Genomic DNA, 18,988 nt, shown 5'->3' on the forward strand with positions numbered 1-18,988 from the left:
AGATGCTTGCACACTGTTATAATAGTAGTAGAAAGGGGTAATAGTAATAGTAGAGAAAGGTTCCATATTTGATTGTTTTTGGGCTCAAGAAAAGTTATTACTTTATTCAAGTTATTTGTCTATGCTCATTTGTGAAAATAAATGACATATGTGTACGTTGTCGTTACATATTTACAATGTTTTGAGATATTTTTGTAGATTTTTTACTTATTTTTAGTTTATATATAATGTCCTACAATTTTGTTGACATTGTTTTTATGTATACTTTGACACAACTTGTACAAGAATAATCTGAACCAAATGTGATTAGTTCAAAAATTATACTCAGTGATTCCTTCCATTATAGGCTCCGTGGCTTCCGATATACCACAGAAATTTGATGAAAGGTATGTCATCATTCTTATAGTATAGCTTGTAGGCAAATTTAGCTGCTATTGGGCCATCTAAATACCGAGGATCGAATGCGGGAATGGGCACAAAATAGGTAATCGTTTAACACGGAGTCAATACCACATGGCAACTAAGGTCCCTCTTTTGACTTCATTTTTAGGGTCCCATACCCAAAGGGTAAAACGGGACCCTATTGTTTTCGCTCCTCTGTCCGTCCGTCCGTCCGCCTGTCACCAGGCTGTATCTCATGACCCGTGATAGAGAGTTGAAATTTTCACAGATGGTGTATCTCTGTTGCCGCTATAACAACAATACTATACAAAACTAGCATAAAATAAATATTTGGGAGGCTCCCATACAAAAACGTGATTTTTTTTGCTCGATATCGATAACGGCAACAGGTAGATGCTGTTTTATAAAATGGTACCTACGGAACCCTTCGTGCGCGAGCCCGTCTCGCACTTGGCCTGTTTTTAAATATAATATTACCCTCCAAGAACTCTGTAGGTACAGCAGTCATCACTTCGCTATCTTCTCGTCATTATTTTGCTTCGAAGGTATTTCTTGGGTCGAGTGAACAGGTCTTTCTATTCGTATATTGTATTTTGAATGGCAGATGTTATAAATATAATAATATGATAAACTTATAGTTTGTCTCGTCCTTTTAGCGATCTAAGTATCTACCATTGTAATTCCTCCAACATAATTTTCGTATCGAACTTTCACATATATTTTTCAGGATGATATGTAAACGTTGTCAGCGGTCACTTAGATCTGGCGAAGGTCTCAAATGTGGAATATGTGAGTCTTGTTTCCACATGAGATGCGTCAATGAGTCTGTGAAGGACCACCGTGATGGCGGAGACAGAGGTTATCAATGGAAGTGTTCTCTCTGTCAGAACTACGTCAGCACCCATGCGAGTGGCTCAGACATGAGTAAAGAGAAGGAGAAGGACAACAGTAGCTTAATGGCAGCCGTTGCTGCCATAAGTGAAAAGTTTGAACTCGTAAATAAAATTCAATTGCCAAAATTAAACAGCGATTTGGCACAAATAAAAAGTGTAGCAGAACGCATTGTCCAACAAAATGATGATATATTGCGAAAAATAGATGAAATCGAAGAGAAAAGAAAGAATGACAAGCATTCACATCATTCAACGAGTAGATATCGAAGAAGGAATTTAAGCTTAGCTCCTAAATCAACTAACGCGATTGAAAATAAGGAAGAACCGCCTCTTTCGCTAACAGAAAAAAATGTGAGATATAGGACTCGTCGGCGGTCGTATCTCTTGCACAGAATATTTAACATATTAAATAGAAAAATGAACAGAACCCAGCCTCCTCCTAAAAAATAACAGTAGCAGTGAGAGCGTTTCAATAAAGAATTAATTCGAATAGCATGTTATTATTTATTACACTTAGCTTTGCCAGAAATACGAATTGATAAATAAGTACTGCGTAAATATTACCTACCTAATTTAAGTTCCATCTTCTACAATGAGGCCCTTTCGATCCTCTGCAAGTTAAGTACCTAAGTAGTTTTCAGGCTTTCAGTCAATTCTTTCTCAAGATTATAATTATTTCGTGGTATACAGGGACAGTTAAGGAAGAAAGTGCTGGTCGTCGGCAGAGGATGGAGAAAGGCTGCCCAAGACCGATGCAGTTGACTTCAAAGATCCTATGTATCTTTCGTGTCTGAACTTAAACTATGATATTGCAACTAAACCTGCGCAGACGAAGTCGCGGGCACCAGCTAGTTTTAATATATTTACCTATTCACCAGATTTTAGTATTTCGAACAATATGTTTACAAATTGTAGCCTATGTGTTATTCTGATGTATAAGCTATATTATTGTAAAGTTTCATTAAAATCCATTCAGTAGTTTTTGCGTGAAAGAGTAACAAACATCCATACATCCATACATCCATACATACAAACTTTCGCGTTTATAATATTAGTAGGATTATCATCATCTGCCTATCCAGTGTTATTGTGTGCCTATCCACTGTTCCCGATTATGATGGGTACGTTGGTTCAAGTGATTTCATGGAGTGGCAACCCGATATCCCGTGGTAAACAGTTCGGAAGACTCTACTTTCTGTAACTACTGCTAAAGATGTGTAAATAAAAGTTGAGATCCACATTTTCAAAGTTTCATACAAAACACAGAGGAAGTCATTAAAAGATCACCCATCGCGGTCTATGCCAACCTCAGCTTAGCTTTATAATCGTCGGACCCCTGCAGCTGTTATTTAGCCACGAGCTTCTTTTAAAACTGAAAGGAAAATATACCTAACATTACTAAGGTACTTACTTAGTAATTTTCCCTTACCTAGTCTCAGCAGCGTATGAAGGAAAAGCCACACCGCAGTGATACAACGATGTAGGTTCATTTGCTTAGAAGTACATAGATCGCTTTATAATAAAAACCTGAGACACACCGATGTTTGTTATCATTTCGTCTTTGCTTTCGAAGCGGCGCGATCATCTGCATGGGTTCATGCCAAACAGGTTTCATTTAAAAAGCGTGTTACGAAAAATAACGATGTCTACAGCGACGTTCATTCCTTTAAGTTTAGTTATATTGTTGTGTACTAGTGATGTTACAAGCGAAAAACAACCCGTGGTACGGACTCCGCTCGGTGAAGTATCTGGTTATTATATGCAGACCCGAGGAGGGCGCCAAATATCAGCCTTTACTGCAATTCCGTTCGCGATTCCACCGCTTGGAGACCTAAGATTTAAGGTAAATTAATTTCTATCAAAGGTATTGCGAAATAATGAGCTATTACAGCAGTTTTTGTGTTCATAAAAACATTAATTCAGCTTAATTCTTAAGTATATAAAAAGCAGGTTTGTCTATTGTTATTTACTATGCACGTGCGATGTTATTTAAGATCAATAAAACAATCTTGTTTTATTTGCGGTTGTTTCCAATTCTAGTAAGAACAGTATTTTATGATTATGTACACATTGTAGGTATTAATGAACAATATAGCAAACAGCAAAGCATGACGAAGTTTAAAAACAAAGTGGTGACAACATATGATTTTTTCCATAGTAGGTGTAACTTGTTTTGTACTAAGTAAATACGACTATTGGGCATTACCGGGCAAGGAATGAAAGAACCCTAAGTGCGGTGATAAATCTGCCAAGCTAAGCGAAATATTTCTAGCTAAATTTACAGTTGGTGATTATGATTAATTCATAAGAAAGTATGTTTTTCGAAAGCTCAAAAGCCGTGCTCAAAAGCCTTTACCTGTACACACCTAGCAACGATTTTTTAAGATAAAAAATTTACGTGGAAAGTGTTGAACAATAGCTCGGCTTAAAAAGTAGATTTCATTATTATATTGATTACACAGGTATAACTTCTTGCTGCGCTGATTATTTTCCACGACCAGATTACATGACAGCTACACGAGAAAATATGTTTCTCTTTATATACTTTTAAGTACTTAACTCTCGTTTATTATTATGTTTCTTACTCAAGAATTTTGTTATAGGCGTCGATGTAACTATGAATTTAAAGTGCTAATTACAAACCATTGTTTTGACAGGCTCCGGTACCTATCGCGCCATGGCAAGGAATATTAAATGCCACCAACGTCAGCCCAGTTTGTGTTCAGAAAAATCCGTACGTTCGCCAAAAAGACATCGTGGGACAAGAAGATTGCTTATACTTGAACATTTACACACCAAAAACAAACAACGTAGGTTTAATCTTTTAATACTTTTATCTGAGATGTTCCGTGGTTACGTGGTTACGGTTTACCTCAAAAGCAACTATTCCTAGAACCCAGGGAAAGTATACTTAGGTATCTTCTATAAAATTATAGTAAAGATATCGTGAAGAGGCCAGTGTAGCAGTGAGATGGTTAACATGACTAATGAAGATTTTTTCATTTCAAATATTCCAAACAAGAGTCGGACAAAGCAAGATATATTGTAAAGTTAAAAAAGGCCACGGTCATTTTAGCGTTCCGTAATAAAAAGAATTTGCGATGAAGAATAATTCCGCAACTTCTGTACTTTAATGACTTTTATAAAGTACAACGATATAAGTACATTCAATATACCTACCATCTAAAAAACATTATAAGAAACTTGAATAATCAGGTTTTTTTGGTGACCTAGAAATCATATATTTGTAGAACCCTTGATGACACAGCCCAATTCACTCTTGGCAGGCATTTTTTTGTGTACAATCTGGTTTTAGCGAGTTCCAAGGCGTTAAAAAAAACATGAATTAATGACAAATAATCAAATAACGTACCTTGCTTGTCATTGAACCTTTATAGAGGCAGAATAGGTAGAATGAGCAAAAGTATAATGAAATATTATGAAATAACTTGGCAGGATATTAGCGAAGAGAACAATGTTTTGCCGGTAATGCTGTTTCTTCATGGCGGTGGATGGATGTGTGGGGATGCCACTACGGAAATGTACGGCCCACAGTATCTTCTGGACAGAGATGTTATACTGGTAACAACCAACTACAGACTAGGTAATTTACTTTACATTACTGTAATTTAAATTGACAGCATAACTAATAAGGATGAAGATAGATTTATACTTGGGCAGGTCATTTGAATTGGTGTTGCGAAACCCCTTGCCTTAATCGGTTTAACAATGTGAAACATACGAAAGCGAATTAATCGAATAGACTAAATTTTCTTTACCTTAATAATGTTTGACTTTTGCGTGGTTTTAACATACATGGGTAAAATTACAGGTCCATTAGGTTTTCTTTCTACTCAAGACGAACATTGTCCTGGGAACAATGGTCTGAAGGATCAGCAAGAGGCTCTGCGATTTATACAAAAGACGATAGAGAGTTTTGGTGGCGACAAAAACTCTGTGACTATATTCGGAGAAAGTGCTGGCGGGGCCAGCGTTCATTACCACATGATATCGGACACTAGTGCAGGTAAATATCATTTTCTCGATGATCAACAGTCCATCAAAGAAGGGTATTTGTTTCGTCTCCGAACATACCCCATTTTCATAGACGAGTTTAGTCTTCTTTATATCGAGTGAGCTGCAGATCACCTGATAAACCCTGATGTCAGAGTTTTCTCAAATCCTCTTGAAGGCCTCTGGTGTGAAATTGTAACAACTACTACTACTGTGATTGTAGTAAAGCCGTGAAACCTTTACAAGCTTATTGTAATCATCTAATCCTGCGCCACAATTATACCATAACAGCATTAATTTTATTAACGTTATTGGCAAGCTTTACGCATTTGCTGGAGTAACAGGTTGATTAACTCATAAAAGTACCGCGTACCTTTATGTTTTACTCACGTTAATGTAAGAGTTCAAAGACCTTACCAACTATTGTGGTTAAGGCTTGGAAAGTGTGAAAGTGTTGGCATTATAGGGGACAAAGTGTGGGTATCTCATATCTTATAGTTCTGAGTTTCTTTTATATAGTAAAAGTTATCGTACATACAATATAGAGAAAAATCAAAATAAATAATTTTGCTATTACAGGACGTAGAAGGTATACATAAGATTTTAAAATTTGAATGCACCAGAAAACAATATTTGTGCAAATAAAGGTTTAGTTAGACCAACAATAGTGCGCAAAGCAATGATTTTAACCAAAGATGTATTTTTAGGACTGTTTCACAAAGGCATATCGGAGTCAGGAACAGCTCTCGTGCCCTGGGCTGAAGCGCCACCGGGTGAGGCTCTCCGCAATGCCTTCCGTCTGGCTAAGTTCCTGGAATGTCCTCAGTCCCCTTCAGAAAAAATGATCGAGTGTCTTCGCACCAAGGACAGCTATGACATCATCAACACCGAATTTAAATTTTATGTATGTGTGCTTTATTACTTTTAGTTCCTGCCTATCATAGAATGAATATTAACACATCTATACTATAGTATTTCTTACTTCTTCTATAGGGTAACTTCTTTCCGTAGACGAATAAAATATATCCTATGTTACACGGAATTGGCGTAGTTTTTCAACAGTGAAAGAATTTTTCTTATCTGTTCAGTAGTTTAGTATCTTATGGTCGTTTTATCAGTCTTGCATTTTTCTATGCATGATTTTATTTTATTTTTTTTGTTTGATTTTGTTTGTTTGAAGTCGACACCAACGTAGTTTGGGAAAAAGGCTCGGAGGATGGATGATTTTATTTGTTTCAACTAAATGGGTTACCTACTTATATGGCTCATTAATTTCGTAGGAATGGGACTATGAACCAATGACGCCTTTCAAAGCGGTTGTGGAGCCAGATCTTCCCGGGGCATTTTTGACGAGAAGTCCCCGGAAAATACCTGACGTACCCGCTGTTCCCTGGATGACAGGCCTGACCAAAGATGAAGGATGCTTAAAATCTGTTTGTAAGTTGTCTTTTTCGAATGTCAACTATGTATTTTTTCGAAGTTGAGGGAAACCTCTGTCCTTTAACTGATAAGATTATTGAGCGAGGAACATCCATGATCCTGACCAGTGCAAGTGTGAGACCTTTAATTGTAAAATATTACAACCTCTACAACCTTATAATTTGTTCTGGTATTTTAACTCTTATAATAAAACTATCATTTTGTGGTGGGTATATTTATTTTCGTCAACTTAATACTAGGATGTATCAAATGCTTCTATTGTTATTTAAGGGATCACAGCAAACTCGTCGAGATACCAAGAATTTACAGCAGGTTTCGATACTATCGGTCCAGTTACTTTTTATTATGACAATTCACCATTCGCTGAAGAGATTACCAAGAAGATTCGGGCTAAATACTTGAAAGAAAATGACGAGCAGGCAACACAACGTGGGATCCTCGATGTAAGACTTTAATTGAGTATTTACACATTTAAATGTGAATACCTACTGTAGAAGTCTGAATATTCACTGAATAGCTTATCATAAATTCATAACTTTTTAAGCTTCATATAAGCCTAGTTATAGCTTTTGTTTTTATTAGTTTGGAAGTTGAAGAACTTGATATTGCAGTTTAACGATAGCTTTCGCAAATCATGAGAAAGAGTAAGAATTTGAGCACATTTTATTTTGTTTTATCCGCATGTATCATTGTTACTTTTTTCAGCTTTACACAGATTCGTACTTTGCCTACCCTGCTGTAGAGGCTATAGAGCTAGTATTAAGCTACACTAAGAATCCAATCTACCTCTACGAATTGGCTTACAGAGCGACCAACAGCTTTTCACAAATATTTGGTGACCCTGAAGGCAATTATGGTAAGTCATATTATAGTGACTACGGAGCCAAATTAAAAATGCCTTCCGAAACACTGAGGGACTCTTCCTTACTGCCGCGTATCCAAACCTACTACGTCACTCAACCCTCTAACTTTAGGATAACTTTATTACATGATACTCAATTACCTAATAACTCAATATTTTATCCGGTCTTAGGTGTTTGCCATGCTGACGATCTGATGCATTTGTTCCCGATCGGATTTATGGACAAACCTGTTTCTCCAGAGGATCTTAAGATGAGTGAAACTATAGTAACGCTTTTTACAAATTTTGCTACTTCAGGGTAAGTGTGACACAAGTTTGATTACAAGTTTTAATGAAGAGATAATAATATAACAAGTTTTATTAAGAAAATATCTTATGATTAGTTTGGAAGATCTAAGCGTAGGTACGGCGTTCGAACTAACTTATCGAGTCTAAAATTAAAAGTAGCTAATACTTATTATAAAGCAAAAAGCAATTAATGTCAACTATTCTTACAATATATTATTGATTTCAGCAATCCAAACAAACCCATCGGCTTACCAATGAAATGGGAACCTGTAACTTCAGCACGAAATATGGAGTACCTTGAAATAGAAAGCCAGTCGACAATGAAGGAAAATCTTGCAGCTCGTTCTCGATATTGGGGTACCCTACCTTTATGGCACAGTTTACGTAATAGTAGGTTTATGGATGAACTATAAATAATTATAATTAAATAACTATATAAAATATATGATAATTATTAATATGACATCCTGTTATGCCTCATCGGGAATGCAGAGCTCTCAGAAGGTTTTTCCACTCTTTTCTATCTTGAGCATCAAGTTCAATAAACATGTAAGAAAAAATCCTATATTTATTATTTGAGGTTTGATAGCAAATTTAATGATGCATTTTGTAGATATTCGTTGTACCCGTGGCACTGAAAGTTCCTGAGGCAAGATACTTAAAGAAAGTAGTTGCTAGCACTGAGTTGCCGGTGCGTTTGCTAAAATGAATTAAGAAAATTTAATTGGTTTATCTCTTCAGACAAAACCCCTCAGGAGTCCACCAAGAACTAAAGTTTTTATAGATAGTCTTTTTTTTCATTAGATTTTCATCATTGGCCATGGCACAAAACCTACAGTAATCATCGGTGTCCGGGCTCTCATACCTGCTTCGAATATTATAGTGATTTCGCCATCTAAAGAATCTGTAATATATTTCTGGGTTGTCTATAATATCGGACATCTCCTTGGCTAGATTTCTTGCACCTAATTTCTTGGCGTCCAGATATGAACCAGGTGGCAAGAATCTGAAATTTAAATATGTTAAAAGGTTAAAAGTATATATTTTCTCCGCGGAATGAATTGGTAGGAAAGAACCAGGTTAGGAAGTAGTGTCCTAGGTAGCTTGGCGCAAATTAGTTGTGAAGAGTAAAAAAAAGATAACTAAAATGCTAGATAATCATACATGCCTTGAATAATCAGCTCCTCCATATACGACCGGTACGGTGTAATGATTGAGAGCATGCAAAATCTTTTCTGATACGTAATCGTCACTCAAAGCGTTTTCGAAGGCCAAATAAAAGTAATATTTTCTTTGTAACTCATCGTGACATCTGTACATTATTGATTTAGGACATTGAAAAGAGCCACAAGAACCGTACACGTCTGCCTTTAAATTGGAGTAACTCATAAAAGTTTGCAGTTCGTTAAAGAAAAATTCCCTTTTACTCAATGTGTTACAATTAGAAACAAACCAAGCTGCCGCTACGTGTTTAGAGGCCAGTTTTAATTTTAAATCATTGTCAATATTTTTCATGTCGTCGACGCTCATCCAATCCATATTTTCTTTTGGACCAATAACGTGATTACTAGTATTCGTTATGACGATATAACCCCAGACAGCATCAGAATTTAATTTATATGTCCAAGTCCAATTAAAGAAATTGTTCCAAGTATTTCGGCAAATAGGATAGTTAACTGCGGCTTCAATGTTGGCGTACACATATTTTTGACGAAAAGATCTTTCCATTGGGATGTCGTCGCTTGGCATCATTTCTCCAAGTTGTGGCCCGTTAAACACCACAATGTGGAATTCAGTGAGTTCCCTTAAAAGTCGCCTGTTACTTGTAACAACACAATTAACATATTCACATTTTTTCTTCTTGAATATATCGTTTCCCTCGCCAAAATAAAGAAATGGGTACGTGTTAGGATTTGTCCACAGTAATATAAACTTTGTCTTAGTTCTGGGCTTGGGAGATTTATCTGATACAATCTCAGTCGTTGATGTAGCGAATGGCGTGTTCATCATACAAGGAGCTTCCAATTTCGTTTTCTTTAAATAACTGGTATTGTACAGATAACATAGCACGAAAATCAATATCACTAATACAAAACAATACACTGATTTAATTTTAATCCACTTAAGATAGACGTGCATCATTCGAGTGAGTACTAACAAAATGCGCGCAAAAATCGACGATAACTGTTTATTCTGTGTTGATTGCAGGATGACCATTTCGCATTACACACGAATTCTTAAAAACTACACAAACACATTCTTCAACGTTAGGTATTTGAAAATATCGTAACATACTTATTATGTGCATGTATTTTGAATTTATTGTTAAGAGCATTTTAGATCGCTCTTATATTAAACAGCATCCGATAATCTGCATAACATTTAGGTAACTTTTATTAACTAGGTCTACCTTGAGTATTATGTATGTAAATAATATTTGAATTTAAATCTTGTTTTAAAAAGTCGTTGCTTAGTGTTCTATTGAAACAAAATAGAAATAAATGATTAATAGTATTCGCAAAGAAGAAAATTCAGTATAAAATGGAAAATAAAGTGAGTATTAATTGTGTTTCGTGTATATAATTTGGAAGGTGTGCATCAGGAATACCTATATGAAACATATTCCAAATTCTGTAAAAAAATTTCATATCCTAACTAATATTATAAATGTGAAAGTAACTCTGTCTGTCTGTCTGTCTTTTCTTCACGCCTAAACTACTGAACCGATTTGTGTGAAATTTGGTACAGCTACAGACATAGTTTGGAACTTGAGAAAGGACATAGGATAGTATTTATTTCAAAAAAAAAAATATAAAAATAAAAAATAACATTTATTCCGGACATATAGCGCCATCTATTGGTCAAACCAAAAATATGCCGGAAGTTACTATATCATGCGAACGAAGTCGCGGGCAAAAGCTATTATCCATAAGCCTCCTCTCACACAGAGAAGGATAATGACAAACCTATAATAGGTACGCAGAGACAAAGTGGTTGAATTAGATTTATTTGCATAAATCGTCGATGATTGATTCAAACGACGTGTCAAATCAAACGAAATGAATAAAACATAACTTGAATCCTCAAAATACGTATACTTTTAACTCTGATCACGTAGTTGAGGCGCTATGTTCCCCAAATGTGTGTGTACCTCTGGTCATTACCCCTTATTTAGCTTAACATGTATGTAGCTAAATAAATATATGTAGGTACTGTTTGTTTGTAGATATGTCATTAGCATTACGAACTATTCCTAACCTAAAAATATGTATTTCAAAGTCAGAGCTCTTCAATCTGTCCTAGTCATCTTTATAATTCAAACTAGCTTCCGCCCGCGGCTTCGCCCGCCTAGAGTTGGTTACATCGCGTTTCCAAGAGAATTCTTCAAAAGTCCGGGATAAAAACTATCCTATGTTCTTTCTCAAGGTCAACTCTATCTCTGTACCAAATTTCATTAAAATCAGTTCAGTGGTTTAGACGTGAAAGCGAAAAACAGCGAAAAACGTGAAAGCGAAAGACAGACAGAGTTACTTTCGCATTTATAATATTAGTAGGGATAGTAGGAATAATATCTTCATTATCTTTATATGTTATGCAATGGTATAAGGTACAATCATAACGTACGGTAAAAGATAAGGTAACAGTTTATCATCGGTACGTCGTTCATTGTCTTTCACTTTACTAAGATTTTCATAATAATGCAACATAACAGATACACAGATTACCTACCTTTTATACTTTCCGTTTTATAGTCCGTCAACAGGTATTTCCCCCTTAATAAGATAATCATATGTAAATAAATCATTAACTTTAATGAGAACCAAAACAACTGCTATTTTTTGCATCACTTGTACCTACTTAAATCCACAACCTTAGCCTTCATATCTTTAAGCGTTTGACGTATAACTTAACTGCCTTAAGCTATTTTTGAGGTTCGTAGCTAACCAATATAATTTAATTTGATGTACCTAAACCTTGAAGTCTATAACCTAGTTAGATTTGCAATTGGCAATCCGCTGGATTATTCATGGTAGTAATTATTATGGCAGAAACAAATAGGTTTTTATGGAAAATCATCAAAGGACCCCCCTGTGTTAACAACGTGAGGAACAGACTCTTACTGACTAAAACCTAAAACTTCTTAGGCGTTTTATGTACCAGGGCCGCAGTAACTCGAACAATCCCGCAGTCCCGGCGGGCCTTGGCCCAGGTGGCCTCCGATGAGGTTTGCTGACTCTCCTTGAGGTTAACGTCGTTAACGAACATAGTTATTGTGGCTGCGTCACAAAAGTGAGGTACACGCATTAAGTACTGGGTACCCACGCCTCACGTCGTGCGTACTGCGTACAAACATTTAGATTGTTGTTTTGGATCGTCAAGGTTGATTAAAATCATTGATCTCTCATGTATGATCTTTAAAAAAACAATCACATATTTAATGTTAAGCTGTTATAAAATTCGCCGCTTTGTTAAAATCGGAGCACCTAGTGTGTGTGATCATTTGGTATCTTCTTACCTAGGTATATGTTCGTTAGTCTGACTAAAACTCCAGAATGGCTGGACCGATTTGGCTTATTTCGGTTTTAATAGTTGGTAGAGGTCCAGGGAAGGTTAGGTAAACATATAAGTAATAAAAAATACTTTATATCAAATAAAAAGTACTTCATCAGTTGTAGCTAGCGACCCCTCCAAGAATTACGTAATAAAGTTTAAAGAGATATATTATAAAAATTACAAGTATTTTTGGATAAATGTCTAACTCGTTGTAGAAAAGTTGCCAACGTAATAATGGGTGTGATGAACGTACCTAAGTAAACAAATATTTTTTCGGTGAGCCCCTAAATACTTAGTTGACCTTGCTTTTATGTACCTACCTAGGTTATTAATTTTAAAAAATCTAAAACCTTGTCCAATGTACCTAATTTACTTAAATCTTATAAGCAAATAAAACAATTCAATATTTATAAATTTTAATCGATAGGAAATGGCAGCATATTTAATGGAATATAAATGCTAACACATATGTAGTGAATGGAGTTGTTTGCAGGATATAACAAGGTTATGGTACGCTCTTGGTCTGGTTTCAACCCCAAACCCTGACACTGTTGTCCCAGGAGCAACTAGCCAATGCTACGCCGTTGGGCGACATCGAGATCGAAGTAACACGGTTCTCGTGACCGTGCAGAGTTCCTGAAATAAAGAAAAACATTGGCACACAAGTAAATTTATGAGGGAAATTGACAATTTCACATACTGGTTTCCCCAATCAACAGTCGAGGTGGAATCGACAATCTCCATATATCCATATCGTTTGAGAATTTCTGCAAAAGCAAGATGGTCAAAAGTCATTGACAGGATCACTAAAAAAATACAAGCTTATTACCAGTATGGGTGACTTTGAGGGTGTCCCAGGAATGCACGTCGTTGTCGTCTGACCCAGCGAGCAAATACCTCCCACTCAGCGAGAGACCTGAGTAAATTATTAATTAACCCATAGATAAGTTCATAAATGCATGAGTACGTGAATGGTCATCTTATTAAATAATGTTTTGTGGCATTGGCACTACTGGATCTGAGACTTACCGCAGCTAGTGAACCCACTGGCTCCCGGAGGCGTATAGTGTCCGAGCTGTTGGTCACTACGTATGTCGAACAAGCGTGCTGTCTTGTCTTCAGATGCCGTCGCGAACGCATGACCGCTGTTGTGGTACTACAAATATTTGAGAGATTTAGAGTTATTCATCTGAACTTTTTCAAAAATTCTGAATACTATTTGGCGCCTACCTAATGAATGCAGAATGTAGAGAACACATTGCACTGATAACCTAGATATACTTACGCAAACGCTATTGACGTCAGCGTCGTGGCCGAAGAACGTTTGCTTCGCTTTCTCATCTCGTATATCCCACAACTTGCAGGTTTTATCCACGGAGCCAGTTACGTAAGTCTTCATGTCTGTCAATCAGTAAGTACATTGAATTTCGGTTACTATCTAAGCTCTTAATTCCTGCTTAAAGGTACCAAGGACGTTTTACAAAAATAGCGGATTTGATGCTAAAAATCATCAGGGGTCCTGCCTGCCCCTGGGTCAACGGGGTGGTTCGAATATGACCCTGGACACGTTATGTGTCATGGAAGAAAAAGTTATAATAAGTCAGTTGAGAACCTGGACGGACTTAATTCAAAGGAGACACAGTTGGATTCGCATACATCTTTGTCCTCCATGAAGTTTTAATTTGAGCATAATTCTACTGGGTAATATGATACTGAACCTTGTTAAAGATAGATTGCTCTGCCATCGCTTATGCAAACGTCGTCGTTTTCTTAGTTTGTAACAGACACCATGAAATCACTAGATCAGGTTTATAATTAATTACAACTTTTATTATTTTTTATAGGTTTCCCTACTCGTGGATGGTGATTACAATAAATGAATATCACTATTGGATAGGTACTTTGTTGATTATATACTTGGTTGTGTTATTTACACAACAACAATGTGACTGATTACGAAGAGTTCTAACTGTGGTTCCAGCAGGTTTATGGATATCTTGTTAATTAAACAGTTTGTTATCTTTTGAATATGTAATTGGTACTTTCCCTTACCCCTCGTAAGTATAACATGAACACTAATCATTCCAACGTTGCAATTACTCATACCTACTTACTTTAGATAAGCAATGCAGTATGAATTTGCACGACAACTGTAACTGCAATTTCATTATTTCAAATACCTGGTGCCAGAGAAATAGTGACGACATCACCAGCGTGAGCATCAAACTCCATCTCCCGTTTGCCTACTTCCAAGTCCCACACGCATCTGTAATAAAATCATGGTGTTCATAACCTCGCTTCTTTCCTACGCCGAAAGATAAGTGCCACCGGGCGGTATATCGATGCCTTTGTATTAAAATCAAAAATCGTTTATTTAAACTTGGCTGCAAAATAGCACTTTTTGAAGGTCAGAAATTTACAAAAGACAGCCCCCAAAACGCCCACCCTTAACCACTTTCTATGTGTTTTTGCTGGGTAGAAGAAGTGGCGCAACAAACTCCCTAGCAACACAGATATATGTCTGTAGCTTAGAAGAAGCTTTCAACAATGTTTTAATTAAGTAGGTTTTAATGTTTTAATTAAGGTTCAAGTAACCACGTATAGGTAGCATACATCTTCATGTCCCCGGAGCCTGTGAGGATGTGAGTGTCATCGAGGAAGCGGCAGCTGCTAAGGAACCCTTCGTAGCCGGCCAGCTCGCGCACCATTTTGGCAGCACCGGTGGAGTCGCGGTTGTTGACATCGTACACGGTACACATGTTGTCCATTCCACCACAAGCTACAGATAAACAACACAAATACTGCATTTTCAACTTTATTAACATCCCGTTAAATTAGAGTTTTTTAGTTCAGTGTTAATACATCACTCCGGACTGTTTTTGCTATCGGCAGTTGTTTGTCAAGAATATTGTAAAAAATATCTTTTAGAATTTCAATCATGATGGGATTTATAACGTAACGTGTGAAAGAAAGATAACATTAACGTTTACACCGTACATTTTATGAGTACATATCTGTAGGCAAATAAAGCATATCTTACCAACAAAGTTCCCGGATGGAGCAAAAGCAACGCTCATGACCCAAGCAGACCGCAACGGTATAACTTGGACCTTATTGCCGCTCCAGGTGTCCCAGATAATCAGTTTCCCGTCTAGTGATCCAGTGACGCAGTGCCTGTGGATGACACGAGGTTCAATCTCTCGTACACTGAATGCTATGCTGACAAACTATTATATTCATATCAATTTAGACTGAACTCGCTGTTTTTTATTTGCATGCTAGCAAAAGCCAATATATGACATTATTAACTACCATTATTTAGTAATAAACTGAATCTGATAAACTGAATGGTTGTAAAAAAAAACCTAATATTTATACAACTCGGATTTCTCTAAGTCGAGGTGCTTTGTGTATGCCATTTAAGAATTGTATAGATTTCCTAAGAAAATAAATTGACACACATTTCTGAGCCATTTTAATAATTATAGATTTACATTTCCAACTTTTCTGAGTTTGTATGTACTTTCTAAGTATATCTTAGACACCATTGGCTGTGTTTCGGATGGCACGTTAAACTGTAGGTCCCGGCGGTCATTGAACATCCTTGGCAGTCGTTACGGGTAGTCAGAAGCCAGTAAGTCTGACACCAGTCTAACCAAGGGGTATCGGGTTTCCCGGGTAACTGGGTTGAGGAGGTCAGATAGGCAGTCGCTTCTTGTAAAGCACTGGTACTCAGCTGAATCCGGTTAGACTGGAAGCCGACCCCAACATGATTGGGAAAAGGCTCGGAGGATGATGATGATGATGAGATTTACATTTCCTAATAATTGTAGGTGTACAATTATGATATGAATTTCATCGATTTCCAATAAGACATTTCTTTCGTTCGTATATATATACCTCTATATTTTTTGCTTCTTCCTGTTCCGGGACAAAATGTAAAGGTGAAATACATTTTTCAAATCGTTTCAGTACTTTCGAAGCCTAAAAAAAATTTCCTCTCGGTTTATTGAAATAATTACCTTCTTTATATTAGTTAGTGTTCCCATGTTATATTTATAAGGTAAGTTACATTTCCACGTGGGTAATCTTTGACTTTTGTAATTAATGTTAAGTACTAGCTACGGGAAGGAAAATGAACAAGATTGCTACTGGTACGAGTAGGTACCTAACGTTGACTCACGCGACGCATGCGTGTTTTCGGGGAATATGTGGCTATAAATCTAAAAGCGTGTACCTATGCACCAAATACATATTTAGCTCAGCAGTACACATTATTTAGCATCGCAATATTATATCTTCGCTTAGCTTAAGAAAGGGATAGGTAATCTTCTTAGAAGACGTGGCTTTCACTGTCCATGACACTGATAAGTATAAGTTTATTGAAAAGATACAGATGTACTGGATTTGTCCTATATTACGGTTTAGTGCCAATAATTATTGTGGTAAAAAAAACCCAATACCTACGTAAATTACTGTACCGTAAATGCATGAATGGTAATTGATTAGTCCGAGTTTTATTCAAGCAAAACTTTTCTAAATTCGCTTTTAAACGATAAAATGGGTACAACAAACAAATTAGTAGTGTACCTAATGAATATCATTTAATTTCTTTCGCTTACCTGGAGTCACCGCTGTAATGCACAGAATTGACTTTATTGATGTGTCCTTTCAAAGTCTTCTTAGTTACAAATCGTATCTTCGGCACATCTCCTAAATCTCCACATTTATCGGTTAGCTTCGCGTCAGCTAATTTTTCTTGATCGGCCTGTCAAAGTTTAACTCAAGTGAGAACATAGAAGAAAACAATTGAATGTAGGTATTATGCCTCAGTTCTTTGGATACCTTCAATTTGGCGATCAAGTCGTTTAGTTCCTTTTTGAGGGCCGTAGTCTCTGGGTCTTCCTTCGGCATGTTTCCCGCTGTCCACTAACAACGAACAGTTGTACGATGTACTCCCGCGACTGGTATGAGCGACTAACAGAACCGAGCTCCTGTCTCTTAATCTCATTTGCGTAAATTGGATTTCAATTTACTGCTCAACTGAAGCTTTATATGTGCCAACTAATGGGCTGCTGTGCTGCTGACCACTATTTATTATGTTTTCAGTTCAGTTAAAGATTTTGGAAAGGAGGCTAATAAAGTCTTCTTGAAGCTGATAATTAATAAAAGTTCATGCAGAATATGACTTATTTATTGGCCGCAATCCACAGAGTGATAACCTAATTATGTAACACGCGGTAATCCAATTGATTAAATACATTCCTACTACACCTATATGTATACAGAGCCTGAGGCAGTGTAAAACAGAGCGCAGCTAAACGTGATACGAAAGTTCAATCCATAACTAACTGCACCCTGTGGTTGCATCCACGTTCCGGAGAAACTACGTTTCTCAGAAATACTTGGTTCGTGCTGAAATATAATGTAACTTGGCAATCGCGTTGCATGGTTTAGTACCGCACTTTTAGATGATCCAAATTCTCTCTATATCTAGTCATAGTCGCCCTGGCTGTCATAGAATGAATTAGTAAGCGTTAAATAAGTAATAATAAGTGCTAAGAGTATAATCTGAACTCTGAACAGATGGATCTTTAGAAGATACTCGATTATTTAGTTTCACCCGTCACCCGAAGGTTTTATGATTCAAGTTATTTCATTACTCGGATCAACAATCAAAACAAAGTCGCTTTTTCTGTCCCTATGTACGCTTAAATCTTCAAAACTCCGCAACGGATTTTGATGCGGCTTTCCTTTAATTAATGGATAGAGTGATTGAAGAGGAAGCTGTAGATGTAATAAATTCCATGAAATAGTAGGGAAATACTCATATCCCGTGCGAAGTTGGGGCGGGTCGCTAGTATTAAGTACCTATAAAAACAAAAAATGTTACCTAACTCTATTAATTTAGCAAAGTTTTATTCTTCGAATATTATTTGCCACGCTACTAAAAAAAGGCGCAAATTCTATTGAATTAAAATTATTTTTTAATGTACATTACACTAATTGATACTGGGAACGGTAGGTAATAAATAGCTTTCTGAAAAGATGGTATCAAATAGATTTGACTTACCAAGTTTTTTTATTTTTATTTTTCAGTTTATGTTCAATCGTAGTCAAAATAACTCCGAGTTTGCGAATAGGTAAAGATATAGTTATGTAGGAATGTACGAGAGATAGATACAGTCCATCTAATTGCAGTCCAAAATTATTTAACTATTTGGTAGGTAGGTATAGGTAATCTATTGACGAATACAGTTTGAAGTTAAGCGAAGCGTTAAATAAATGTCCCACAATCGTTTACTTTCACTCAATTGCTTCACTCTTTTCTGTTAGTTTTAACCGTTTTCAACCTTTACCGAAAAAACCCCAGACTTCGGCACGATTTTAAATATAATTATTAACAATAGCTAACTGTACTGTTGGTGTGAACTGATCAACTGATGTGGAAAGTCTTCGTAGCTTGTTCTTAGGCCATATATGGACCCAAACGTCGAATAAGAACCTAGCGTATGGTTAATCGTAGGTATGTCAA

The 18,988-nt window shown here is 36.5% G+C and overlaps 3 protein-coding genes across 3 annotated transcripts; 2 read left to right on the forward strand and 1 right to left on the reverse strand.

Moving 5' to 3' along the window:
* The first annotated feature begins 130 nt into the window (after nt 1–130).
* On the forward strand, nt 131–1,779 carry LOC110374266 (uncharacterized). The gene is made up of 2 exons (XM_021331923.3): nt 131–386; nt 1,130–1,779. The coding sequence occupies exon 2, from the start codon at nt 1,131–1,133 to the stop codon at nt 1,743–1,745; it is 615 nt and encodes a 204-aa protein (XP_021187598.1). The 5' UTR covers nt 131–386; nt 1,130; the 3' UTR covers nt 1,746–1,779.
* Nucleotides 1,780–2,826: 1,047 nt separating this feature from the next.
* Nucleotides 2,827–8,342, forward strand: LOC110374274 (juvenile hormone esterase). The gene is made up of 10 exons (XM_021331930.3): nt 2,827–3,138; nt 3,953–4,105; nt 4,752–4,899; nt 5,128–5,322; nt 6,017–6,213; nt 6,590–6,746; nt 7,020–7,192; nt 7,455–7,605; nt 7,783–7,909; nt 8,126–8,342. The coding sequence occupies exons 1-10, from the start codon at nt 2,836–2,838 to the stop codon at nt 8,310–8,312; spliced, it is 1,791 nt and encodes a 596-aa protein (XP_021187605.3). The 5' UTR covers nt 2,827–2,835; the 3' UTR covers nt 8,313–8,342.
* A 4,515-nt stretch (nt 8,343–12,857) lies between these two features.
* On the reverse strand, nt 12,858–17,496 carry LOC110374254 (guanine nucleotide-binding protein subunit beta-2). The gene is made up of 9 exons (XM_021331895.3): nt 17,299–17,496; nt 17,076–17,221; nt 15,494–15,627; nt 15,067–15,232; nt 14,634–14,719; nt 13,739–13,854; nt 13,483–13,609; nt 13,283–13,369; nt 12,858–13,089 (listed from the first exon to the last, which is right to left on the reverse strand). The coding sequence occupies exons 1-9, from the start codon at nt 17,365–17,367 to the stop codon at nt 12,983–12,985; spliced, it is 1,038 nt and encodes a 345-aa protein (XP_021187570.3). The 5' UTR covers nt 17,368–17,496; the 3' UTR covers nt 12,858–12,982.
* Between the last annotated feature and the right edge of the window lie 1,492 nt (nt 17,497–18,988).

Source organism: Helicoverpa armigera, chromosome 1, assembly GCF_030705265.1.
Source record: "Helicoverpa armigera isolate CAAS_96S chromosome 1, ASM3070526v1, whole genome shotgun sequence".
NCBI classification, from domain to species: Eukaryota; Metazoa; Arthropoda; class Insecta; order Lepidoptera; family Noctuidae; genus Helicoverpa; species Helicoverpa armigera.